At 43.7% G+C, this 26,835-nt stretch overlaps 1 protein-coding gene across 20 annotated transcripts in view; it reads left to right on the top strand.

Annotated features, from left to right (window-relative positions):
• Positions 1 to 26,835, top strand: part of OBSCN (obscurin, cytoskeletal calmodulin and titin-interacting RhoGEF) — a 202,913-nt gene that overhangs the window by 23,049 nt on the left and 153,029 nt on the right. For all 20 annotated transcript variants that reach the window (XM_075419909.1, XM_075419905.1, XM_075419919.1 and 17 more), the window contains exons 5-14: positions 2,625 to 2,927; positions 5,126 to 5,392; positions 6,245 to 6,520; positions 10,404 to 10,676; positions 14,030 to 14,305; positions 15,046 to 15,321; positions 15,973 to 16,248; positions 16,902 to 17,177; positions 21,666 to 21,941; positions 22,641 to 22,916. In XM_075419909.1, coding sequence (XP_075276024.1) covers positions 2,625 to 2,927; positions 5,126 to 5,392; positions 6,245 to 6,520; positions 10,404 to 10,676; positions 14,030 to 14,305; positions 15,046 to 15,321; positions 15,973 to 16,248; positions 16,902 to 17,177; positions 21,666 to 21,941; positions 22,641 to 22,916 — 2,775 coding nt within the window. The remainder of the gene's footprint in view (positions 1 to 2,624; positions 2,928 to 5,125; positions 5,393 to 6,244; positions 6,521 to 10,403; positions 10,677 to 14,029; positions 14,306 to 15,045; positions 15,322 to 15,972; positions 16,249 to 16,901; positions 17,178 to 21,665; positions 21,942 to 22,640; positions 22,917 to 26,835) is intronic.

The following is a 26,835-nucleotide window of genomic DNA, read 5'->3' as shown; positions in this document are numbered from 1 at the left end:
GCTTAATGCTGTGCTAACGGGACCTTTGACATCTAGCTCTGACCAGCAGTAACCAACAGGCTGGTAACTGTGCACCCTAAAACACTTATGTGTCTATTTATGTAATGAAGGAAAAGCGTATCGTGTTGAGATTTCCTATTTTTACACTTCATGAATATCTGATTAGCTGCCTGAAGAATTCCATGTGCTATGTTCACATCTTTTTCATTTAGCTGGACGAGATTGGTCTTGGCTGTTCTAACAGCATTTATCAGGCAAGCAATGTTTACATATTATTTGCTCATTATCTTGCCTTGTTACTATGCTTTAAATATATTATGTCTTTTAAAGATGGGTGAACTGAGGCAGAGAGAAGATCAGTTGTCCCAGAGTTTGGTTTTCAGTCTAGGCTCATGGTACAGGCTCCTTCTATAGTCATGAATACTTGGGTATCTGCACTGTGTGATTCTTTTCACCAATTTCACACACCTTCTTTAAGCTGGGATGAATTGTTCTGGAGTGTGCTGCACTCCAAGGGATTGGAGTCTGGGTGACTCACTTAAACGAGACACCTTTCAGATAGCCAAAATTAAATGAAATTAATCCTTTACCATGTCACTAGGTGTGTGACTAGAGCATATCAGATTATTCCTAGCCTTTTGACCATATCTGTTGGAGCACATAGTCAATAACCCTGAATGGACTTGAGCCTTCTGCAAGGGGTTCAAGAGGAATGAGAGGGTGAATGTAAATCTTCACTATCCAAATATATGCAGGGATACATTTGTGACCTCAGGTACCGTAAAATAGCCACATCTCCTCAATTGTAGGGTCTCACAGTGTGGATATGTCTTCATGTCATTTCCTTTCGAAGTTAATTCCCCAACCCCAAAATCTGGCTCTGCATAAATTGCTAACACAGAGATACGCGATGATAGCTCTCACTCTTGGGAGACAAACTGACAACAAGCTTTCGGAGTGGGGATAGCATGAAGTTTAGAAACAAAAAGAGGACAGACAGCCCCATCCAACCTGGCTTTGAACACTGCCAGGGAGGGGGCAGCTACAGCTTCTCTGAGCAATCTTGACCATAAGCCAGCAGCGTGCCCTGGCTGCCAAGAAGGCCAATGGGATCCTGGGGTGCATTCAGAGCAGTGTGGCCAGCAGGGCGAGGGAGGTTCTCCTTCCCCTCTACTCTGCCCTGGTGAGGCCCCATCTGGAGTACTGTGTCCAGTTCTGGGCTCCCCAGTGCAAGAAAGATGAGGAGCTACTGGAGAGAGCCCAGCGCAGGGCTACGAGGATGATGAGGGGACTGGAGTATCTCTCCTATGAGGAGATGCTGAGGGAGCTGGGCTTGTTGAGCCTGGAGAAGAGAAGGCTGAGGGGACCTAATATATACTTACAAATATCTGAAGGGCGGGTGTCAGGAGGAAAGGGCCAAACTGTTTTCAGTGGTGCCCAGCAACAGGACAAGGGGCAATGGGCACAAACTGAAGCAGAGGTTCCATCTGAACATGAGGAAGAACTTCTTCCCTTTGAGGGTGACGGAGCACTGGAACAGGCTGCCCAGGGAGGTTGTGGAGTCTCCTTCTCTGGAGATATTCAAGACCTGCCTGGACGCGGCCCTGTGCAGCCTGCTGTAGGTGACCCTGCTTCGGTGGGGGGGTTGGACGAGATGACCCACAGAGGTCACTTCCAACCCCGAACATTCTGTGATTCTGTGAATCTGTTCCAGTGCCTCACCACCCTTACAGTAAAGAATTTCTTTCTTATATCTAGTCTAAATATCTCCTCTTTCAGTTTAAAGCCATTACCCCTTGTCCTATCATTTCATGCCCTTGTCAAAAGTCCCTCTCCAGCTTTCTTGCAGGCCCCTTTAGGTACTGGAAGGCAGCTCTAAGGTCTCCCAGGAGCCTTCTCTTCTCCAGGCTGAACAGCCCCAACTTTCCACAGAATTTCACCACACTGCTCCTTGATGCAATGGTACAATGCCATGCATTGTTTTGCTCAGGCACATCTACACTTCTGACTGCAGGGTTGTGTACGGTTGATATGCTGGCAGAAGATAAATACCAACAGACTTACAATATTAGTGCAGATATCCCTGTGGCATGATGTCTAGTAAGCAGAGCAAAATTGTGCTACTTCCCAGAGTAATCCCACTGAGGTATTTTTATTTTTTTTAGCCTTGATTCACACCAGGGAAGTGGAACAGCAATTTGGTGCACAGAATATTGAACAACATCGGATGGTGGTTTTACCCATCTTCTGAGTGAAAATAACAAGAGCTGTGTGGTCTGCCTTGCCTGGGAGCTGTGTAGGAAATGGTGTGGATCTGTATCTGGCACTGGAAATTTAAATTAAGTATGAATTGTTTGTTGTAGACTCTCTGCAGAAAATCGTAATATTGTGTAGAAATCACATATGTTTAGCTGTGCAGGTAGGACGATTGCACGTCTTTGTGTAATGCAGCCCAAAAGCATCTTCCATCCATGCTCTAGATTTTCCATCTCACATCAATGTTTTATGGAGGTTTATTAAGCAAGAATAACTTTTAGTCCAGAGTAAGCTCTTCCGGTGAGGTACAGTGGCTTTTCCACTCTCATATAAACTTCTTGCTCTGTTTTTTTTTTTCTCTTTTGCAGCTCCCAAAAAACCTCCTACCCAACCCCCAACTGACCCTGTGGTGAAAAATAAAACAGAAACCTCAGTGACGCTAGCATGGTCCCCTCCAAAGATGGACCGCCCCATTCCAATCGACGGCTACATTTTGGAACGCAAGAAACTAACTGGCTTTACCTGGATGAGGTGCCACGAGTCTCATGTCCCTATCCCAGAGTTCACGGTGAGCAACCTGTCGGAAGAGGCTGACTATCAGTTCAGAGTGTCTGCAGTCAACGCCTATGGACAGAGCCCCTACTTGGAGTTCCCAGGGAGCATGCACCTTGGTGAGCACAAAGCCATAGAACTGTAGAATCATAGAATGGTTTAGGTTGGAAGGGACCTTAGAGATCATCCAGTTCCAACATCCCCTGCCATGGGCAGGGACATCTTCCACTAGACCAGGTTGCTCAAAGCCCTGTCCAGCCTGGCCTTGAACACTGCCAGGGAGGGAGCAGTCGTCGTTTCTCTGGGCAACCTGTTCCAGTGCCTCACCACCCTCACAGTAATGAATTTCTTATATCTAACCTAAATCTGTTAAAGATTTTATTCTCACACGAGTGGTTTACACTAGGTATTGCTTTATTCACAACTCAGAGTTGGGCCATCACCTCAGTGAGTGTCAAAGCTTAACTTGCTAGACCAGTTTATATACATTTATTAAACCGATTACATCAAGTCTAGAATCTTCATAAGTTTCTAAGCAATCGTTCCATTCCATTAAGTACATCATTTATTAAGTCCTTTCTATTCTTCTGTCTTCGTAGAATTCTCCCTTGCTGGTTTCAGGCCTTGCTTGGTTTCAGGGTCGTCTTGGAGTCGTTGTCTGTCCTTCATCTTCTTTTGTGAACTCTGTTTGATACAATCCAAACAGTTGGTTTCTATCCCAATTGCAACACACCGATTGTATGGTTTCTTAACACAGCTGTGTTTACACAATTGAATCTATGTTCTAGTTCTATGATTTTATTCTATTCTATAATCAATCTTCTTTATAATCAATCTCTGACAATCTGCCCTCTTTCAGCTTGAAGCCATTACCCCTTGTCCCATCACTCCATGCCCTTGTCAAAAGTCCCTCTCCAACTTTCTTGCAGGCCCCTGCAGGCACTGGCAGCTGCTCTAAGGTCTCCCTGCAGCCTTATCTTCTCCAGGCTGAACAACCCCAACTCTCTCAGCCTTTCCTCCCATCAGAGGGGTTCCAGCCTTCGGATCATTTTTGTGCCCTCCTCTGACCCTGCTCCGACAGGTCTGTGTCTCTCCTGTGCTGAGGGCTCCAGAGCTGGATGCAGGACTCCCAGGGGGGTCTCAGCAGCGTGGGACAAAGGGGCAGAATCCCCTCCCTCGCCTGGCTGGCCATGCTGCTGTTGATGCAGCCCAGGATACGGTTGGCCTTCCGGGCTGCCAGTGCGCATTGCCAGGTCATGTTGAGCCTCTCATCAACCAGCACCCCAAGTCCTTTTCCTCAGGGCTGCTCTCAATCCGTTCTCCACCCAGCCTGTGTTTGTGCTTGGGATTGCTCCAACCCATGTGCAGGACCTTGCACTTGGCCGTGTTGAACTTCATGAGGTTCGCACAGGCCCAGTTCCTGAGCTTGTCCAGGTCCCTCTGAATGGCATCCCTTCCCTCCAGCATGTCAACCACACCACACAGCTTGGTGTCATCAGCAAACATGCTGAGGGTGCACTCAATGACTGTCCATGTTGCCGACAAAGATGTTAAACAGCAGACCATCATAAAATGAGTCAATCTGTGCTGATCTGCCACATGGGTGCGTTAAAGTTGTTTCCCATGACTCTGAGGAGGATAGAGCCGTTGCACAGCAAAACCTTTTTCTCTTCATTGATGATGGTTGGGTTGATGTGGTAGAGCTGTGAGTATGCTTATCTTCTAGTATCTCGTATCAGGCTGTATGAGAGGCAGAGCTCTCTGCAATGGGCCTTAAACCAGTAAGCGCTTCTTCTAGACCTGGTACGAAAGGAAAAATTGAGGCCAGCTTACAATGTAATTTTCAGTATATAAATGAGATATCAAACTTGCACGTAGAGAATATTTGTGGATGATCATACTGTCATGAAAACCAAGTTCCAGTCAGTCTGTCTTTAATCTTAGAGTTACTAGGAGAAATATGGGGATTTTACTTTATTTTTAGATGCCAGTGTGCCCATAGAATCATAATGAGCAATGGGATTTCTTCTTTCTTTGGTTCGTTGGTGGTTCCAGCTTGTTATGACTTTAAACATTGTAGAGAAAAAAATCAGTAAAATCTGCCTGTTGCTCTTTCCCTGGAGAAGGATGATTTACCCTAATGCCAGAGGTCAGTTACCGTGCATTGCCTTGAGTGCATGCAGATTGTATAAGGCTGCATGACTTTATTCTCATGTCTTGTTTACCCCAAGAACTTTGTTCTTAGGAAGACCTATTTTCCAGCACAGCAATCTTGTGTCCTTTGGTCTCAGAGATATGTGGTGTTCTTCTTCCGTAGAACCAGTTCTGGCTGTGAAAACCCCCCTGACAACCGTTGAAGCTGTACCTGGAGGGGATGCCCTGTTTACTGTTGACCTTACGACGACATGTTCCGGCACTTGGTACCTTAATGGTAAAGTCTTACAGGAAAGTGAGACCTACATCATTAAGAGAAGCCAAACTACTCACACCCTAATCATAAAGAACGTCACCAAGAACGATGATGGAGCAGAAGTGAAATTTGTTGCCAATAACGTTGACACCAGCACCAAGATGAGAGTGAAAGGTACTTAGTTTCATTGCTGTTCTGTCTTCTTCCAGTCAAGGGGCAGTTTCTGTGACCTGATGATTAGAACTGGGGCTAGAGGCTTTCTCTGATGCCTGATCTGTAGGAAGTACCTGAAATTGCATCACATGAACTAACCTGGATCCTGGTAATGACCTCTCTGTGATGGCACAGCGTTCAGAGTGAGTCAATCGAGCCAGCTGGTTGGTATCTGAACTAGACTGCTTAACATCAGCTCATGAATTTCTGTAGTTCACAACCATCAGTCAGTGGATTCTAGCGCCAGCTCTACCACTGAGTCACCTTAAGCCAGTAATTTCGGCTCCAGGTTCAGCTGGTCTGTCTGACTGTAGTAGAGTCTTTCAAAAGTAAAGGAGCATTAACTACTAACAAAGTTTTTTTATTTTTTTCCTTGGAAGTTTTTCAGTCTACCACAGATGTGTGTGATGTGCAAGTTAGTAAGTCGATTTAGCATTGAGGGTTGGGTGCCCAACTTTCCTCTATGAGATAATAAGATCTGTATATATCCACATTGCATGGCAAAAGGTAATGAATGGACATTCATTCTGGAAGGATGTGTTTGACTTTGGGTGAAAAATCTCTGCAGAAATATGTGCAGGGTATTATTAAACAGTAGAAAAAATGTGCTTTTTTTTTTTTTTTGCAGTGAGTCTGGCAATAAAACCAGATCAAGTCTCCTGAACTGGAAAAAACTGCTTGGTGTTCACATGAGTGTGAGGGCAGGAACAGGACCTAATACTTTTTCAAAGCTCTCTCAGTCTATAGCAGACACATATCAGGGACAAGTTAGCTCGATATAACTTGATACAACAAAGCCTTTGCTCCCCACAGGTGCTGCAGCGAGATTCACCAACAAGAGCAGAGATATAGAAAAGGTCTCTGCTTGGCTGCGGGAGGAAGCCAAACTTCATGCTGAGCTTTCAGACGCGGAGGCTACTGTGAAGTGGATGAAGGGCGGGAAAGAGCTCAAGGCCAGTGAAAAATATGAACATCAAACCGTGGGGAAGAGGCACATCCTGAAAATTCGCAACACTGCAACGGAGGATGCTGGAGTTTATGAGTGCATTTGTGAAGGGGATAAAATGCTCTTCCAGCTTTCAGTGAAAGGTATGTGACTGCCTGGGCTGCTTTGCATTAATGGCCTGCTCCTGCCCTAAACCAAAAGAGTCATCAAGGGACAGAAAGGCAGTGCTCCAGAGGCAGTGCAGGGAGTTCTGGTAACTCCCCATCCACATCTGGCCTTGACAGCGTCTGTGGTCCCAGAGAGAGAACTTGGAACTGATACAAGATCTAACATGGTCTCGGTGGTAAGAGCTGTGCTTGCACTCAAATTGAAGCCTTGATATTCCATGGGAACTTGGTGTTATTTCATGAGGTTGAAAGGCAGGTAGTGAAAAGGTGCTCTTGTGATGAATAAATTCAGCCACAGAGGCAGGACATGATGCACACGATCCCATGTCTGCCCTATACTTGCTATGTGATATCATACAAGTCACTAAGGAGCTAGTTCGGCTCTGATTAAAATTCTGATGGACCAAGATCATCTTGGCATCGTGGGATTTTTTTTGTTGTTGTTATTTGTTTGTTTTTTGTTTTCTGTCAGTACCTTGGTGAATAACAATAGACCTTTCTAGGGCACATTGAATGACTTGACTCATTGCTATTTGCAAGCTATTTAGACAAAAAGATGTATAGAACGAACAGCAAAATGGCATTTTCTTTTAAAGTTTCCTGCTTGCTAGATTTGAACCAGTACTGCCCTGTTGTTTGGCTGTTATTGCTTTCACAGCAGTCCCTTCCTTCCTGATTGCCTGCTACCCAGCTGGTAGACGCATCCACTCCCAGAGCGACACACGGAGTCTTGAACCCTTACCCTGAAACCAACAGCATTAAGCCTCCCTCTTACAAGCCTTCCCATCTGTGCAGGCTTTTATGACCTAGTTCATAGGAGAGTTTCCTCCGCCTTGAATGGAACCAGGTTTTGGCTGAAAAGCCCCAGTCTGTCCCCAGACCATTCTTCATGGGTATCATCTAGATGTCTGCTGAGGTTCTGAGTATACAAGCTGACTCCAGGACAGTCTAGCCTATTGTCAGATATCATCTGGTGTGAGTTCAGTAGATGTTTTTCTTCGAACTGGCAAGTTCACTCTGTAAAGCCATTTGATTTCCTTATTCTTTCCTATAACTTACCCCTCACCTTCTACCCAGCAATGATGGCATAGTTTCTACACTAAGTAAGGATGAGGTGCTTCATCATCATGTTCTGCTGGCTTCTCACCCTCCTTTGTCTCTATGGAAACAACAAAGCCCCGGAGTAATGCGTGTGTTTTGCATTTGACAATGTGTTTGGTTATTCTCAAAAAGTAAACTCGAAAGAGAGCTGAAGAATACAATTCAAAAATATGTGACTATATGTATGGAGGGAGGAATTTCTGTCTATGCTTGGCAGCTGCTCTTAATTTTGGTTTTCTTCTCTCTGTCTCTGCTTCCTTAGCATTATTATTCATGCTAGCAGGTCTATCCGCAAATTTAATAGAATTAGCTCATGGACGTTTCCATGTGCTTTTTTTCTGTAATGTGACTATCAAATGAGAAATTAATGCTCCTATTTTAAAATCGGTGTTGACAAGTTGTAACTTAAACGTCTGCTGTTTGTAGCTTGATTCCTGGAGAATCAGATTTACATCTTATCCTTCTGGGATAAGGCTCACAAATGCTGTCTTGGTATTTTACCTTTCAGCATTGCCAGCTTTTCTCTGTTCCGCCTGTAAGTCAGACACAGCTAGCTGGTGAATCATTTGAGGTGTAGGTCAGATGGGTCTGGCACATGGGCATCACATGGCTGCCGAGCCATGGCCAGAGGCGTGTCACTTGCTAGGCCTCCTGCCCAAAAAACCCCAGCTAGAAAATGCACTTGCCATTTATCACTGCAATCCCTCCACTGCCATGAGACTTCATGTGCCAGGCGTCCTCCGACACATGACCTCCAGTGTTGAAGCTGGACATCCGAGAAGTCTCTTTCAGACTGCTGTGGTTGTATTTTTCACTCTAGTTTTCTGAGGAAGAGCAAAGTGCATGAATGAACCCATCTCCCTCTTCTTCCACCCAAAACTTTTAACCTGTGGGCTGAGTTCCAGTAATGCTGGTGAAGTAGAGGTCTCAGCAGTTTCTGGTCCCTACAGGCTTCATGGTGTAGGCGGTTGGGTAGAGGAGGACTGCAGTATTGTCCTACTGAAGGGAAAGCCCCACCATTATGAGTCATTAGAGAAACAAGTGGAAACAGAGACCCCAAGAAAAAACTACGAAAAAGGAGGTTTTCCCTGGTTTAAATGCTGCTGGTATGACTTCTTTACCCATACATCGCATTTCTAATAAGCAGACTTAGTAAACCCTAGAAAACAGGGCTGATATGGACATGGAGAGGTCAAATGCAAGCTCCTGTCGCTGCCAGAAGCTGGTGATTGAATGGGATCCCTTGAGGATCTTAAATGGAGAGGCCCTTGGCTGCACCATCACATCCCTTCCCTTCCCTTCCCTTCCCTTCCCTTCCCTTCCCTTCCCTTCCCTTCCCTTCCCTTCCCTTCCCTTCCCTTCCCTTCCCTTCCCTTCCCTTCCCTTCCCTTCCCTTCCCTTCCCTTCCCTTCCCTTCCCTTCCCTTCCCTTCCCTTCCCTTCCCTTCCCTTCCCTTCCCTTCCCTTCCCTTCCCTTCCCTTCCCTTCCCTTCCCTTCCCTTCCCTTCCCCTCCTTATTTACTTGCTGAGTGTTTCTCAGTCTTAGATTAGGAGATATTTGGGGCCGGGGTTTTCTTTTTCTTTCTTACCTGTGTACTGTTTGTCAAGTCAATTCACTCTTCATTTTTAGATCTCCAGACTTTACCACTGTACAAACTGGTGAATATTGGTTCCCTACGAAATATTTGTCTGTAATTAAAAGCACTACCACGGACTTGGAGAAATCTGATGTACTTAAAAGCAAGGAAAATAAATGCAAAACCCATCCATGTGGGTCGGGTCTTTGAGCTATAGGAGAACCCCTAAGTGTTGCACCAGGAGGTAGCACCGATAATAACACCTTGGGAGCGAGAGTCATGCCTAGCTGGTCCAGATCATGGACTGTAGCTGATTGCTGCAGTATCAGCAATGAAAGCTAGTAACTGCTCTGGCCAGGCATTCTGCAGAGAGATGTTAAATTGTATTGTGCAAAGCATGTTCTTGAAATTAAGGAAAAAATGCATACATAATCAAGGCTTTGATTTTAGTAGCTTTGACTGCACAGTCCCAACAAAGTGACTTGATTGCGTGTGGTGTTTTAAGATAATATATTAAGAAGATGTTTGAAAATTTATTCCATTACCTAGAGGAAAATGGCACTGTGGTTTTAGGCTCATTTTTTTAGCTTGGTGGGGTTTGAATCTTTGCTTTGAGGCAATTGGTGACTCAATTATTCCACTGTGTGTTAACATGGTGCCAGATTTGTTATCTACCTTCTATGCTCCAGTTAATTTCCAGGGAGAAATTTCTTTTCATGTCAGTCCTATGTGATATCTGTACAGATTTTAAATTCAATATAATTTAATTTATCTGGATTACATTTTCACCTCTTCTAGAGTCTATTTATTTGCCAGGTGATTACACTACAATGATTGAATAACCTTCACTGCTTTCCCTCCTGTTTTCTTGTGTCATATCTTTCCTTGCCTGTCCCAGATATGTTCTTAAAGCCCTGCTGCCTAGGGTTTCCTCTCCCCTTCACTCAGCCTCCTGTGTTGTATATGTGCTCTGATTTTTGGACATGGGATAATCAGTTACAAGGTTTATAAAGGCTGGAAATTTGGCTGCTTCTGCATTAGAATCTAGTAATTAGAGCCATAATTAAACATGCATATTTGGTCTTATGTAAAGGAACACCTAATGTAAATGCAAGTGTTGCATATATTTGCTGATACCCAAACAATTCTTTACCAGCGCTGTGTGTCTATATTTTGTTTCAGCACTTGCAAACTTCATAAACAAAGAGAAAACTGGAGGAGTTATCGAGGCCATCACTGGAAAACAGGCTGAATTTGTTTCTGAGACCTCTGAGGCCAACATCATGGTTAAGTGGTACAAAGATGGCAAAGAAATCACAGCCAGCAAGAAATTCACCATGGAAGATAAAGGAAAACTGCATAAGCTTGTGGCTTCAGCTGTGACGAAAGAAGATGAAGGAACATACACATGCAAAATTGGAGATGACACTCTTATTTTTGATTTAAAAGTCTCAGGTAAGTTTGTGCTGCAAGTACGTGATCAGAGTCTGTGTTAGAAACTCAGCACTTGGTTCATTATACTTGGCCAAGATTGCACAGTACTATTTCAGAGGCTCTTGACCCCTATTGTGATCCCTATGCAAATCCACAACATAGACAAATAATATAATGATGCTGTTATGTGTTCAGTTCAGCACAAGCTTTTGCTAGGGTTGGAGTCATGACTCAAACACCCCCCTGGCTGTAGAGGTTGAGAGCCATGTCTAGCCTTTATTCTTTTAGCTCAGAGATTGCTTAGGCATATCCATCGTCTTTGAACATCCTGACCAAGGTGGTCCTAAATTCTTACTGTGAAAGCCCGGTGTCCTCCTTTACCTCCTGATTTTGAGAGTTCAGCATCTCCTGCTGTTCCCAAAGGACACTGTGATCTCTGAGACATCTCCCTGTGGTACTATGAGTGTGGCCATTAGTTCATGGCACATGCCCATCAGCATAAGGCATGTGCTAAAGCATGTGGCTGTCAGGTGAAGCCCAAAACGGCAATGCTTGTCGCTGATGTGTTCCAGTCCAGGATGGAGCCAGAGTATAAAATGACACAATAATTTATCTGTGAAATTCAATATCTGTGAAATTCAGCTGATTCAATTTGCGTAGCCTGGTGGGAACCTTTCTGCTAAAAGTCATTTTCTGGCTTACGTCTGGAGCCTAATTTTTAACCCAGTCCTAAGTTACAGATTGAAATTCTGCTGAGAACTTCTCATGGGGTGTCTACACACTGCAGTACAATGCAATTTAAGAGAAGTAACACCTGAGTGCTTGTCACCTGTAACAGTACATCCATGTTCCTATGATACTGTCCATCAGCTAACGAAAAACTCATCAGATCTGATTAATCTATCTGATTAATTTGGCTAGATCAGTCTAGCACAGAACTGATCTTGAGGGATTGCTACAGGGTTTACTGAACTAGAGGGATTGTTTCCAGTTTACAACTGGTTTCTGCTCAGGTGTTCATTCTGCATCCTGCCTCCAGTTCTTTTTGTTTGAGAATCCAACATTATGCAATTTCACTTCGAGTGTAATTCATAGTCCCTGACTTTACCCATTGCAAAATGAATCTAAAAGAGCCAACCGGTCTCTGTCCAAACTGATGAATGCAAAGTGAAAGGTATCCCCAAAAGGCAATTTATACCATCTGATTTATACTGTCTGATGAGAGTTATCTAAGATGGATTTTTAAAGTTTTCTGGAGATGCCTTTGTCTGAACTTCAAGTACAGAGGCGGCCTGTATGATTATAGGAGAGTGCATACCTAATTTTTTGATGACCATGTGTAGCTTGGGTGAATCTCACCTGTAACTCATATGACAAAACATCCTATGGCTCAGGCAAAGAAAACTGTTATCTGCTAAATAACTGTGTATCCTCACAAACCTTGTCATGAACAAGGACTGATTAATAGCCTGTTAACAAAACCTTAGCTAAGGCAACTTCCACCTTGTTTCTCAGGTCACTGTAAAAAGTTTCCAGAGTGCTAAGAAGCGGCACTGCACAGTCAGAGGATGGTCTTAGGGCAGGGAAGTAATCTTCTTTATGGCTATGAGTTACCCCAATAATCCTGAACTGCAGAACTCTGGGGGGACTATCCTTCCTTGGTCATCTGATTTCTTAAAAATAAATCAGTCCTAATGATTAGGATTTATAATGAAACATTTGTTCTTTGATGCCACAGATGTGCCTGGCATGGGTGTAGCATAGCAATTGTCCTTGGGATACTCAGTGACTGAAAGCAACAGTTGCTGCAGGAAGAAATGCAGTACTAAGATAAGGTTGGTTATAACTGACAGCCATCAGCTTGCTCTTCAGGCAAGAGCTGCTCTGATGGAATGAAGGGTATGAAATACCTGACATGCTCATCAAACATTGCTTGTTAGCTTAGGGACAGGGTGTGTTGGGTAGGTTTGCTCACAGTTTATACGTGAAGTGCCTGTCTCCACTTAATTGCCTTCACTTAAACCTTTAGAAATTGCAAAAAAACCTGAATTCATAAAATTGCTGCATTGTTGCTGCATAGGTGACATACACTGTGTGTGTGTGCGCACATGCACAGCTCATGTGTGGCCACTAGTTTGCTCAGTCAGCAGAGTCTGAGCTGAGGTATCAAAGCAGAAACTTCTACCTATGTACCTATGCTATATGTACCTGTAGACCTATACAAGTCATGAGCTGTTGTGAGTTCTCTACTGTGAAGATCGGTTTCAGAAGTAAGGTGTGACATCAATGGCTCATATATTATCTTCTTCCTCTTGAAGTTGGAAAGTATCTTATCAATAAGATTATCCCATACATACACTGATTTGGTCTGGGGAAGAACTAGTCTAGTGGGACTGATCATCATGTGAACATGGGGCTGCAGGAATGGGCTCAGAAGCACGTAAAAGAAGGCTCCTCATCACTTCTCACAAGATTTTGTAAGGCTTCTTGGATCATTTCAAAGGTGTTTGTGGACTCAGGCATCAATATATATTCCCTAGAGTTTGCCTGAAATCAGAAACAAGGAGTAGTGATTAAAGTGTCAGCAACTTGAGGGCATCTCAGCTTGATTTAAAAGATGCAGAAGGACGTAGGAGAGAAGAATTTGATTACGCTGTAACGGAGAGCAATTATCTGAAGATCAGAGGAGGAGTTTACACCATCTGTCAGAAAGCTGGGCATTAACATTCACGTGTGTTGTGAGACAGGAGCTCTGAATTAAAGCACACGACAGGCTTTATGGTCTCAGGATGCTGGGCCAGGTTCTACTCTTGGCTCTGTGCACATAGGCTCTAGTAATAGAAACCACCACGTCTGTGCTCTGAAAGAGCTGTCATGCCTGACTTCTGAAAGGGAGGCAGAAAATGGATGCGTGTCAGTTAGGTGGATTTTGGTTATGAATATAGGTAGGCATAGATCCACATCTATCTAGAACTTAATAAGGCTAGGATTAAAGTCACAGTGTGGACCTAGTAGGCTGGTATAGTATAAAGCGTTCATCAATACCCAGCTCCCAAACTGGAGACCATTATGTACTAACTCTCTGGATGATTTAAAACTTGGACAGTGAGTTCATTGTTAGAAATACCACTGCTGTATTTCAGGAGGGACTTTTCTGACTCATAACCAAAGTATATTGCTGCAACTGTTAACACTCTGTCATAGTTACATTGCAATGGTACCATGCACACATACGTACATTTACACCTCCAGAGGTGAAACTTGGTCACCCAAGTGTGACTAGCAATTAAAAAATGATCACTAATTACTGTATCTTAACTTTGTGCTGATAAACCTGAAGCGAGGTATAAACTGCTTTCTCTTTTTCTTTTCAGATGAAGCTGTTAATTTTGTCAACAAGCCCAAAACAACGCCAGAAATATCAGTCAGTCCTTCTGAAAACCTTGAACTCGTGTGTGAGGTGTCATCTGCTGGTGGAGCTGTGGTGTGGAAGAAGGATCAAACTGAGGTGAAGCAAGACCAGAGGACAACAGTCATCGCCCAGGGGACACACCGCAAGCTTGTCGTCAAGAAGGTGACACAGCAAGACCAAGGGAGCTATACCTGTGAAACGAAGGACGACAAAACAGCATTCCAAGTCAAAGTCAGAGGTGAGAAAATGCTAGAAATGGCAAAGATATATTCCATTTTGAATAGTAGCTTGCATTTGGAGGATCATTTCGCTACCTCTCTGGGGTGAAATATTTCAGCCGTAGGGCTTGATTTGCAGCCAGCTGTCATACCAACATTTTATACGCGCACTTCTTCATCCATGACTAGTTGTAAGTACAAAAAAAATGATGGGCAAGGATGATAACTTCTGCACCTTTCACGATTGGCTGATGTGTCTGCAGAAAAAATCCTGCAGAATCGTAGCATGAGGCCATAGCAGAGGTGTAGGGATGGATAAAAGGGATGGCAGAGGTGTTTGAAGAGCTCTGATTAGATGGAGAATGACTGAATTTAGTGACCCAAATAGTCAGAAAAAGAGTAATGGCTCCTAGTTATGAGGATACAAGGGCTGTTCCCTTCCCATCCACTGACAGCTTGGAGAGACATAGGAAGAGAGAAAGAGAGAAGAGTGAGGATGGTTCAGGCAGTGCCTGATGGTGCTCTAAGTCCCAGATTCAAATCTGTGCTCAGATTGTGATTTTTTAAACTTTATCCCAGAATTCCCATACACTTATTCACCTCCTATCAGCAAAATGGAGATGAAGGTATTTCCTTGTCTTAATGGGCCATCGTGACACTACCTGTCAGGGGCAAGTGTAGTGAAATAAAGGGAACTTGATTAAGTACTGGAGAAGACAACTGCAAAAAGCTATGTGTGACTATCGTGGCTTTCTCACAGAGGCGGAAGACATGTTTATAAACAAGGACAAGGTCCAGAAAGAGGTGAAAGCTGCACTATCAGAAAATGCCACACTGAGCTGCGAGGTGGCCCAGAAGAAGACCAATGTGAAATGGTACAAGGAGGGGAAATTGATCACCTCAAGCAAGAAGTTCAAGGTGGAGTCAGAGGGCAAATCGCGTCACCTGGTGGTGGGTCAGGTGGAGAAGAAAGATGCTGGGGAGTACACCTGTGAGGCTGGTGGCCAGAAACTGACCTTCAAGATTATTGTCACAGGTGGGAGATATGTTGCTTCTCGTCATAGAAAGGTCCATGAGTTCGCTTTACTACAGGGTAAAATGAATCACTCTCTAGTCTCCAGGGTCTGTGTTGCCTAGATCTTCATCGAGTAGTGAGGTCGATCAGGCAACCAGCTTGCGTGCATCCACTGACACACAGATGCCTACAGCTAGATATCTTAATCTGTGAGATGAGTCCCAGTCCATGGTCTTTATTGTCTTCTGATTGCCCTGTAATAAAAAAATAGACATGGTTACATAATGCTGTTTTGATTTGTATGGATAAAAGTTGTGGCCAGCTCTCAGGTGTGTAGGAAAATAGGTCTGGAAGAAGTAGGAAAATGGAACTGCTCAAGAAGAATCAAGAATGAGAAAGGCCATTACATTATGGAAGAAAAAGTCAGGTTTCTTGTGGAGATGGGAAGAATCTTAATTCATTGGGCACTGGACCATTTTGCTCAAAAATGGCTGATGTGTGGTGGTTAGGCTTTACAGAGGGCCATGTCCTGTCCGAGTGTATCTTAGCTGTAAGTGGGACTATTCCAAAGTAACAGAGCTGTGAAAGCTGTCATATTTTGCATTTGGGTTTTAACACTTGAGACAGCATGAACATGCATGTGATTTTTAGATTTTTTCTCCCACCCTACAGAAGCGGAAGATGCTTTCATCAACAAGGACAAAGTGAAGAAAGAGGTAAAAGCTGCACTATCAGAAAATGCCACTCTGAGCTGCGAGGTGGCCCAGGAGAAGACCAATGTGAAATGGTACAAGGAGGGGAAACTGATCACCTCAAGCAAGAAGTTCAAGGTGGAGTCGGAGGGCAAATCGCGTCGCCTGGTGGTGGGTCAGGTGGAGAAGAAAGATGCTGGGGAGTACACCTGTGAGGCTGCTGGCCAGAAACTGACCTTCAAGATTGATGTCACAGGTGAGAGAAAATTTTTCTTCCATTCTTCCTATTTCTGGAATATTTAGAAAAATTAATATTATTTCATAAGTGTTTTTCCTGTTACACTTCAAATTCTTGGAGAACATCATTGAGATGGTGTGGCTCTGATTGAGAAATGGGACGAAGACCAACAAATATAGTTCTCTTTATATCTTCTCTGCAAAACTTTTTATAAAATCTTTAAGATGAGGAGCTCTGTCCTTGAAAACTTTGGAGCTACCTATCTATGTAGCCACAGGGCCATGAAGAGGAAAATACTGATTGCACATCTCCATTCCAGCAAGTTGGTACAACCAGAACAATGCTGCAAGGCAGCGGATTCTCAGTGCACTTCAGAGGAGGTTCCTGGTGGAGAGTGTAGGGTGTCTGCCTGATGTCTGTGCTCTTCTTTCTCTTGGTAGAGCTCATTTCATCCTGGGGGTTGACTATGACAGTAAGGCTTGATACATGTTGAGGTCCCTAAGGCATCAGGGAAATGTCAACTAGGGAAAGAAGGTGTCATGGAGACTCATTTCGGATGCATTGCCCTAGTGGGCCATGTTGAGTGGGAGAATGGATTTAGCATTCCAACACCCTCCCTGCCTCCCGATGCTCTTGCAAGTGTGCTGACTAATGCAGGTCTCTCTTTTCAGAGCCAGAAGTTGTGTTTATAAACAAGGACAAGGTCCAGAAGGAGGTGAAAGCTGCACTAACAGAAAATGCCATGCTGAGCTGCGAGGTGGCCCAGGAGAAGACCGATGTGAAATGGTACAAGGAGGGCAAACTGATCACCTCGAGCAAGAAGTTTAAGGTGGAGTCAGAGGGCAAATCGCGTCGCCTGGTGGTGGGTCAGGTGGAGAAGAAAGATGCTGGGGAGTACACCTGTGAGGCTGCTGGCCAGAAACTGACCTTCAAGGTTGTCGTCACAGGTGGGAGACATATTTTGGTTGATATTTCATAGCCTTTTCTTTGTGTCTTGGTGTTTTCTCCTGGTTTCTCTGTGAAAATGTTAGAAGTGCTGTTAAAGTACTTTCCGATGTTGGTCTAAGCTACCATTTGAGTGAGGTTGTGTAGGACCAGGCAGATCTAGAATTTACGTGTGGGTATCCTGGTATCAGCTCCTCAACTCCCTGTACATCTCCTTAGGCTCAGAAAGTGAATCAAAAGTTTTTCTTAGCAGGCACTGTGTTAAAGGACCTCTTCCAATTTGGTCACCGGTATTGGTATTCCTTCTCCTCCCATTGCAGTTCTTCAGTGGAAATCACTGTTTTCTTCCCTCTTTGTTTCATCTTTTCTCTACACAATGTCCTCCCTCCCAAAACAGAGAATTGCTTCAATTATTCCACTGTTTGGCTGTGCGACCACGTACATGAGCACAGCCTCATAACTGTGCACCATGATACTTTGGTGGATGATGAACAGGAATGGATACAGATATGTGCAACTTGCATTATGATTTGTATTTATCAGCCTTTCACCCACCTCTTCCCTTACCACTTTCTTCACCTGTCATTGGATACCCAACTGTGATTTGTAAAGCTACGAGAAATGGTGCAATACTTGTCTACTATTCTGTGTTTAAACAGTAGCCTTTACAAGATCCTTATTTTACTGTGGCTGCATTGAGAATGTTTGGGCGTTGATGGTAGTGTATTGTTCTAAAAATTTTCTGTCAGCTGCACAGATCTGCAATCTCTTGGATCCAAATATGACAACTCTTTATTGTGATTTCTACATCTATAATGAACAGTCATACAGCCAGGAATGTTTATTTATATTTGCATTTTTCTCCTTAGCAACATAATCTGGAGTCTGAGGATTTGACACTGAGGCTGTTCTATTACTCTGACTACACTAGAGATTTCTTTGGTCTCAACATATTTTGCAAGAGGTCCAGTAAATTTTATCTCAGGCTCCAGGCAGCCACAGACATGTCAGCTACATTCTGAGTGACCATTTCTAAATTGGATGATAAGAAAGGGTTGGGTTTGGTTTTGTTCATATTCGTAACGCTCTGCTGTCCTTGCAGCCACATGCCTCTCTGTTAACGCCACACTTGTCTCATCTTCTGAGCTGATCAGAACAGAGAATCTATTTACTTCTCTGCTTTCTTATGGCATCAAACACACTGGGACCGTAATGCTGGCAGAGGTCCGGCGTTTTATCAGCTGTGTAGAAGAGAAACTGTGTTGGGAGTCTGTTGACTTTCCTGCTCGCAGCCGTGTTGGAGACCTGAAGTCCTTCAGGCCATAGCTCGCATGCTGTTCCCTTGTAAAGGTTGCAGACTTTACTGGTCTGCTGTCTTGGGGCGTCCCTCTCCCTCCATCTGTGTGCAATGTGCAACTGCTGCTACAGCACAAAGCTTTGCTGCTCCCCATGGCATGTATTGTGAGCCATCAGCTGTCACGTGTCCCCATGCTGTGTGGGGTACGCGGGGTGTGAGTTGGGGCACTTTGGCTCTTTTTCATGAATTGTGCATCTCATGCTTTTGGGGAATTGCCAGGTTCAGTGGAGGATGGATTACAGTAAGGCCAGATTTGAGAGGGAAATGCAACATGGACATTGATAGGAAGACTGTCAGTATAAACCAAGGTCATGCTCAGCTGCTGAAACCAGTTCATACATTACTGCAGAAGTGTAGTCAGATAAAATGGAAATGTAGTGCTTTTACAGTTGAATTTCTCTAGCTGAGGGCTATTTTTAGCTGTCTGCCTCAGAAACCAAAGATTTTCATTTCTCTTTCAAACTGGATGACTTCATAGCTGCACAGGGTAATGTAACACCTTTCCCCCTCTGTTGTAAGTGGAGAGTGCTTGCCTAGCTACCGTTGCTGTATTTCTCTTGTGTATAACTGTAACATGACATGCAAGTCCAGCACTCACTGGAAAATGATCTAGTGTGAAAGTCAGGAGGGATTATGAGTACTATGAGTGGTTGGCTCTTTTGCTGCACAAATTGCTAGATTATCCCAAAGTACAGTGGCTTTCTGGGTCTTAATTTGTTCTGTTACCATTGTACTCAGGAAGTTTTTCAGGGTTCCTGTACCCCAGGGCTTCACTGGTAGCACAAAACCTTCCCTGCTTAAGGACAGCTTGAAGGTTAGATGCCCAGTATTGAGTATTGGGATGCAGCTATAGCTTTTTGGTTTAACATAAAAGGAAGCAGGTGCTGCACGCCTTGGGACTGGGCTAGACATATAGCCAAAAGAGCTGATTCTGAAATCTCATTATTTCAAGATCCATGGAATGCAGTGAAATCGTTGACAAAAGCTCCATGTCCTGAGTTACCTCAGTTTCAGTGGAACTTCACTAACCAGTTTCAGCTGAGGTTGGAAATGTCATCTGCACTGAGTACTTGTTTAACTTCAAAATAAGTTTCTAAGGCAAATCACTGGCTAGTGTAAATCACTCTGTAAGCTGATTAAAAGTTTTAGTCACATTTCCTGTCTCTATAAAAATAGTTTATATTAAAAGGAAAGAATGCAGAGGACAAGTGAGTAACCAGTCTGGAATATTCCGTGCCCTCCTGACTTGAAATTTTAAATGCAGCACCCATTGACACAGACTGGTTTGTAACTCATATGTTTAGCGCACCCTGCGTATTCACAGTCCAAGTTGTAGATGGACATTGGGATGTTTATATTTTGCAACCAGTTTTGAATGCAAACCATGGTGTGTGCTCAAGCTCTTTTAGATATTAAAATGCTGCTTAATCTGCAGTGGGCTGACATCTGCCTTGGAGGAGTTTTGCATCACCCAGCGTAGGCCATGTACACTGCCTTATTAATGGCACCTTAATGACAACAACATCTCCTTACACCTTTTCTACAGCCAATATAGACAGAAGACCTCAAATTTAGAGCATAGAAGCTGGATTCCTGCTTCAGCTTGCTTCCTGCAGGACCTCTCTCTTGCCGTTGACTGTGCAATATTGATGGCAAGCCTATGATGTGGCTCCCAGGACTGCACATGGTGCCACGGTCAGCAATGTAGGAACTTGACCTGAACTTACCCCTGCCCCTTACCCTCCCAGGCAGCTGCTACCATGCAGAGTACAGACGTGACGGAGACGGTATGCAGAGGAGAAAGTCATCAAGGAGGAGCAAAGGATGGCAGTAGGAGGCTGCAGACAGTGACTGGGGGGAGGAAGGCAGAAGCACAGATTATGGAAGGGGTTCGCCATGACTGCCAGGGAGAACCAAGAGCCTCCCAGGTCACCTTAACCAGGGAGCACGGATGCCTGAGGCTGGGTGGATGATTTATCTTCCATGCTTGCCCAGCAACGGCAACCCCATATACTTGCTAGTCTAGCATTTATCTTTGGAGCTTGTGCTTCTGTAGCACAGAAATCATGGACTTCAGAGCTCAGGTACATACAAGGGACCCCAACAGGCAAAGACAGCCTATTGTAAATGCTGGGCAGTTGTTGCTATGTGATGTCCATCATGTAGGCATACCAGAAACATTTTACCCTTCCTGTGCAGTTACTTATTAAGGTAAATCAGTGGAAGAAAAGTGGGAACCCATGTATTTAGGGCCTATTTGTCCTCTCACATCTCAAATGTGCACTAGTATAAACGCTAACACTGACCATGCCAGTTGTTGGTAAAAGGAGAACCAGGTAAAATAGTCACTGAAGTAATCAGTAACAGATGCAATCTATCAGTCAGTCCTACTTAGCAAGGTGAATCATTGAATTTTTTCAATGCATATAGCTAACTAACTACTAATTGCAGACAGTATCCTTTTGATGCCAAATCCACTTGCTGAGATGGAACTTCTAAGTGGTATGCTGGAAGAAAGTGACTTTAAATACTTAGTTCTCATTGCTTGTGTCAAGTATTGAGAGAAGATTCCATATGGCCAGTTTTCTGAAACATTAGAGATTTCTGAGGAAAAAAGTATACTTCAAATTTTATAGGCCAGTTTATGTACAATGTAGGCCAAGTACATTTCTGTATTAAAAACAGTATCTTTGTCATTTCTTTGGGATTGAGTTACAAGATATTTTCTGAACAATGCCCATTCTTACTCTAAAACACTGAAATGCTAGTGAATTCCTGTAAATAATGTGATAATGAAGGTGGCAACTCCTAAGTGTGCTATATTTGGCTAGTTCTAAATGTGGAGGGTAGAAACATCATAAAAACACAAAGGGGGAAAATTTTCTTTGTTTTCATTATAAGAAATTTGAAAATGAGGCAGCTGAGCTGTTCAAGAAGACTAGTCAGAGAGGTATGATAATTATATGGACTATGTTTTGAGTAAGCATTGTCCTATGTGATAAAAAGAACTGCAACGCAATGTTGCTTACAAGAAATGGTCCTGTAGAGCACCTACACAAAACAGATGTAAAATCTTCCCCTTGGAAGCTGTTTATATCTTACATATTTTTTCCCTAATGTTTCCCTGTTTCAGAGCCAGAAGTTGTGTTTACAAACAAGGACAAGGTCCAGAAAGAGGTAAAAGCTGCACTATCAGAAAACGCCACGCTGAGCTGCGAGGTGGCCCAGGAGAAGACCGATGTGAAATGGTACAAGGAGGGGAAACTGATCACCTCAAGCAAGAAGTTCAAGGTGGAGTCGGAGGGCAAATCGCGTCGCCTGGTGGTGGGTCAGGTGGAGAAGAAAGATGCTGGGGAGTACACCTGTGAGGCTGGTGGCCAGAAACTGACCTTCAAGATTATTGTCACAGGTGGGAGATAAGTTGCTTCTCATCACAGAAAGGTCCATGACTTCCCTTTACTACACAGAAAATCGAATCACTCTCTAGTCTCCAGGGTCTATGTTGCCTAGATCTTCGTTGAGTAGTGAGGTCGATCAGGCAACCAGCTTGTGCGCATCCACTGTCACACAGATGCCTAACAGCTAGATATCTTAATCTGTGAGATGAGTCCCAGTCCATGGTCTTTGTTGTCTTCTGGTTGCCCTGTAAAGGAAAAATAGACATGGTTACATATGCTGTTGTGATTTATATGGATATAGGTTGTGGCCAGCTCTCAGATGTGTAGGAAAATAAGTTTGGCATTATACTCAAGAAGCATCTAGAGTAGGCATGCCTTACGTTGGAGTCCCAGTGGCAAGAAGAGATTAGGTGCTTATATGTGCATTACATTAAGGAATAAAAAGTCAGATTTATTGTTGATCCATGGGGATGGGAAGAATCTTAACTCCTAGGGCATTGGTTCAATTTGCTCAGAAATGGCTGATGTGTTGTCGTCAGGCTGTACAGAGGGCAATGTCCTGTCTGAGTGTATCTTAGCTGGAAGTGGGACCACTCCAAAATGACGGAGTTGTGGAAAGGTCTTGTAAGCAGGATTTTGCATTTAGTTGTGAACATTTTGGACAGCGTGAACATGCATGTGATTTTTAGATTTCTTCTCCCACCCTACAGAAGCAGAAGATGCATTTATCAACAAGGACAAGGTCCAAAAAGAAGTGAAAGCTGCACTAACAGAAAATGCCATGCTGAGCTGTGAGGTGGCCCAGGAGAAGACCGATGTGAAATGGTACAAGGAGGGCAAACTGATCACCTCAAGCAAGAAGTTCAAGGTGGAGTCGGAGGGCAAATCACGTCGCCTGGTGGTGGGTCAGGTGGAGAAGAAAGATGCTGGGGAGTACACCTGCGAGGCTGCTGGCCAGAAACTGACCTTCAAGATTGTCATCACAGGTGAGGGATTATGTGATTTCATTTTTTTTTTTGCTGTAGCTATAAGGAAAGTTTCCTAGTGACAGATTTTCTTCCAGCCTTGTTCTATGTGGGTCTGTATTGGAACTTAACTGGTTATTCTTAAAGGTCAGTGTCAAGGATGTGTTTGGATGCTTTGGGCAAGAAAAAAGTCTACTTAGACCAGTACTGTTTCCCTGATTTCCACCAGGAATGGTCATTAAGAAAAAGAATGTAAGAACAAGACAAGCATACAACAATCCTTCCACTCTTTCAGAGCCTCTAGTTTCCACTCTGAGAATCTGTAGTTTTTATCTCTGCTGTGATAGAGTTTCTTTATGGCACATTTTTACAAAAGATGACTTTACTGAAAGAATTTGCCAGTATGACTTCATGAGGGATTGCACAACATTTATGATTTCTAGTGTGACTTCAGATTGGTATCCAGTAGCTTGTGTGTGCTGGTGAGTCATCATTGCATACATTTTTGTACTTGCTGCTAGTTATTTTTGTGGAAAATATTACCCGGTACTTCCTTCCTCATCTTCCTTGCTTCTGTCTTGCTTGAAAGGGTTATGAGGATAGAATAGCTAAACTTGATGTAGATGTTTCTTTCCTGATTGTGGACCAGAAGAAAATCTTAAAGATGCAGCCAATTAAAATCACATTGCAGGAAGTGATGTGGGACAACACAACTGAATTTGGAGCAAAGATTTGCCATTTCTTTCTTTCAATGGATTCAGCCAATGCTGAATTCTAACCATGTCTGTTTAGAATTGTGTGCATCTACACAGCCTGGTGCACCAGTCACACATCTGAGCTTTTTGTTTCAGACCTAGCTATGACTGTGGTTAAGTATCTTCAACGCTGGAGGTGATTTGTGGCTGGGCTGCTCCCAGTGTGACTTGAGTAAAAGCATAACATTACGGCATTGAGACTCAAGTGACTGTCCGTTGTGGGTCTTGCTGAGGTACAAGCTTATGTGGTTTCATTCTGCTTGCTCTGCCATGTCTGCATTCTGTGGTATGTATCACCAGGAGTGACCCTACAAGGAAAATGGAGGAAAATCTACCTCGCTCTCCTTTGTGTTTGGCAACTCCCTTTTGTACCAGAAGAACTACGGTAGAACTTCTTTCGTAACTCAGTTATGTGACTTTTTTCTGTAGGTCTATGCAGGTTGTAGGAAAAGTACAGGGCAAGACTGAGATCATTGCTTTATTTCAAACAACAAATGCCTTTGATAGCAGAAGTTTTTGGAAAAATTGTAGCAGATTATAAGTGAAACTGTGAAGGACAGAAATGAGCAAAGGATCTTATCCCACTGTTTGAAGGAAGAGCTCTTCTTAGCTTCTTGTGGAAGGAACTTCTCGTCTGGGACCAAGAGATCTTTGTCCTCTTCCGGATGCCACAAGGCATTGAAGTGCTCTCAGCAGTTACTTGTGCTTGCTACCGAGAAAGTGAGGATAGATGTTGACAGCAATAATGGTGGGTTGCATGAGACTTTTGGATGAAAACTCAAAGACTGTCTTGCTTTTATGGCTTCTGAAAAACAGTCGTGTTCAAGGGAGGAAATCCTGTGGCTTGGACACTGGGGATTCACTTTTTCTGGGAAATGGCACCGTCCTCTGCAGGTCGATGTGTGTGGGGACCTTACTATCACCAACCTTCTCTGCATCTCACATCCTCTCTGCAAGCAAGGAAAAGAAGAGTGTCCTACCTCATGGAAGCATTTTTCGTATCACAGGTTTTGATGTACTTGGGCACCATGGAAAGGGGGACAGGCATTTTGTCTGCAAGATATAGCTGAGTGTTGCCTGAGGCCATTGCTGCCAAAAAGAGGTCATTACTCAGATTTTGCAAATGGGTAAATACAACAAAGGAGAGCAGAGAAGAATAGGCTCCCTCTAGCCACTGAGAGATTTACTGGTCACTTTAAAGGCAGAAATGGTCGGACCCATTTGGGTTGTCATTCAAGACTGAGGAGGAAGTATGCTGTAGATCCAGAACTGGAAAATGGATCTTCTGACCCTCTGTGCTTTAACCCTAGATCACCCTTTATTTTCACCTTGCTGTTCATTAAAGATGCAACTGAGCAAGAGTACCAACTAGATTTTGTGTAAGAAGTATCATTCCCTTGAGGGAAATTCAAACAACTGCAAACTCTCACTGAAGAGAGTTGCCCAGTATGGAACATAACATGGAAGCTTAGGAGTCCCTCACTCAGTTACCCACCTTGTGTAACCTCCATCGCTGTGGACTGAAGGGCAAAACATCTGCCTAGCATGAGGGTGAGAGGCACAATGAACAAATTATACTGCAGGAGAACACTTTCTACAAGAACTGGCTTGTTTTCTTCAGAAATGTGGTACGAAGAGCTCTGAAACACAAAACCCACACTCTTTGTATCATGTCTCCACTTCTTCCCTTGCCTACATATATTTCTGGTGCTAGAGTATCCCATGCTAGGTGTCTTACCCTCCTTCATGAGCTTGGATCCAGCCTTACTTTTGGCAAATCATAGAATCATGGAATGGCTTGGATTGGAAGGGACCTTAGAGATCATCCAGTTCCAACCCCCCTGTCATGAGCAGGGACACCTTCCACTAGACCAGGGTGCTGAGAGCTCCGTCCAACCTGGCCTTGAACACTGCCAGGGAGGGGGCAGCCACAGCTTCTCTGGGCAACCTGTTCCAGTGCCTCACCACCCTCACAGTAAAGAATTTCTTTCTTATTTCTAATCTAAATCTACCCTCTATCAGCTTGAAGCCATTACCTCTTGTCCTATCCCTCCACGCCCTTGTCAAAAGTCCCTCTCCAGCTTTCTTGTAGGCCCCTTCAGGTACTGGAAGGCTGCTCTAAGGTCTCCGTGGAGCCTTCTCTTCTCCAGGCTGAAAAGCCCCAACTCTGTCAGCCTTTCCTCATAGGAGAGGTGTTCCAGTTTTGCTTTATTACTACAGTTCCTGATCCCAGAGAGATGGATTTCCAGCAGACTTGTCCTTTTCCCTATTCCTTATTTGTGCTTTGCCTTTTGAAGGATAGTAAAGGGCATTTACGTATTTTTTAGCTGGCCTTGCTGATCTTTTCCTTCCTGCTTTTGCAGTGGGAAAGATGTAGATTCTGAACACTTTCATGTGAAGATACCAGGTCTCACATTCAGTCTTGAATAAATTGTCCACCTTTTCTTCTTTAATCAGTTGTCATAATTCATACAAGTTTACTTGTTTCAAATAAGTGTATTACAGAGATATTTTTCTTATTGCTCTATTTACTTTAGACTAGACCATCTCGTGATCCCTATATCCAAGGTTATTTCCCATGCCCAGGTTCTAAATTGTTGTTCTTGGAATTTACCAAAACCAAGCCTAAAACCAAATTATTGTTCTTATTTCAATGTCCACCTAATTGTAGAATTTGACAGCTATTACATCTGGATATCCAAGATGATACGGACACAGCTCCAGCGCAGGCAATCAGGATGGTTAGGGGGCTGGAGCACGTCATATTTGTGCACATTGGAGAACAGAAGGCAAAAGCGAGCTTTTATTGCAGCCTGCAACTATATAATGGGAGGATATAGAGTCCATAGCTCAGGTTTCTGCTCAAAGATGCATGGTTGTAGGAGAAGAGGTATGAAAGTTGGAACATGGGAGGTTCTGAAAAGATATCAGGAACAACTTGCACCATGGGGGTCAAGCTCTGGAACAGGAGCCTTGAGGTTATGGCATCTCTATTGCTGGAGATATTCAGAACTCAATGGGAAATGGCCCTGCGTAACTCAATGTAATTTTATCTGCTGTGAGTGGGAAAGTGGGACTGGATGACCTCCAGAGAGCACTCCTAACCTAAACTATGTTATGACTGTGATTTTGTACTATTAGTAGCACATGTTCTGTAGAATATATCTGGGAAGTGAAACTATTCC

This window comes from Opisthocomus hoazin, chromosome 4, assembly GCF_030867145.1.
Source record: "Opisthocomus hoazin isolate bOpiHoa1 chromosome 4, bOpiHoa1.hap1, whole genome shotgun sequence".
Classification (NCBI taxonomy): domain Eukaryota; kingdom Metazoa; phylum Chordata; class Aves; order Opisthocomiformes; family Opisthocomidae; genus Opisthocomus; species Opisthocomus hoazin.
Note: the sequence above shows the minus strand (reverse complement) of the source record. Positions and strands in the feature narration are given on the sequence as shown.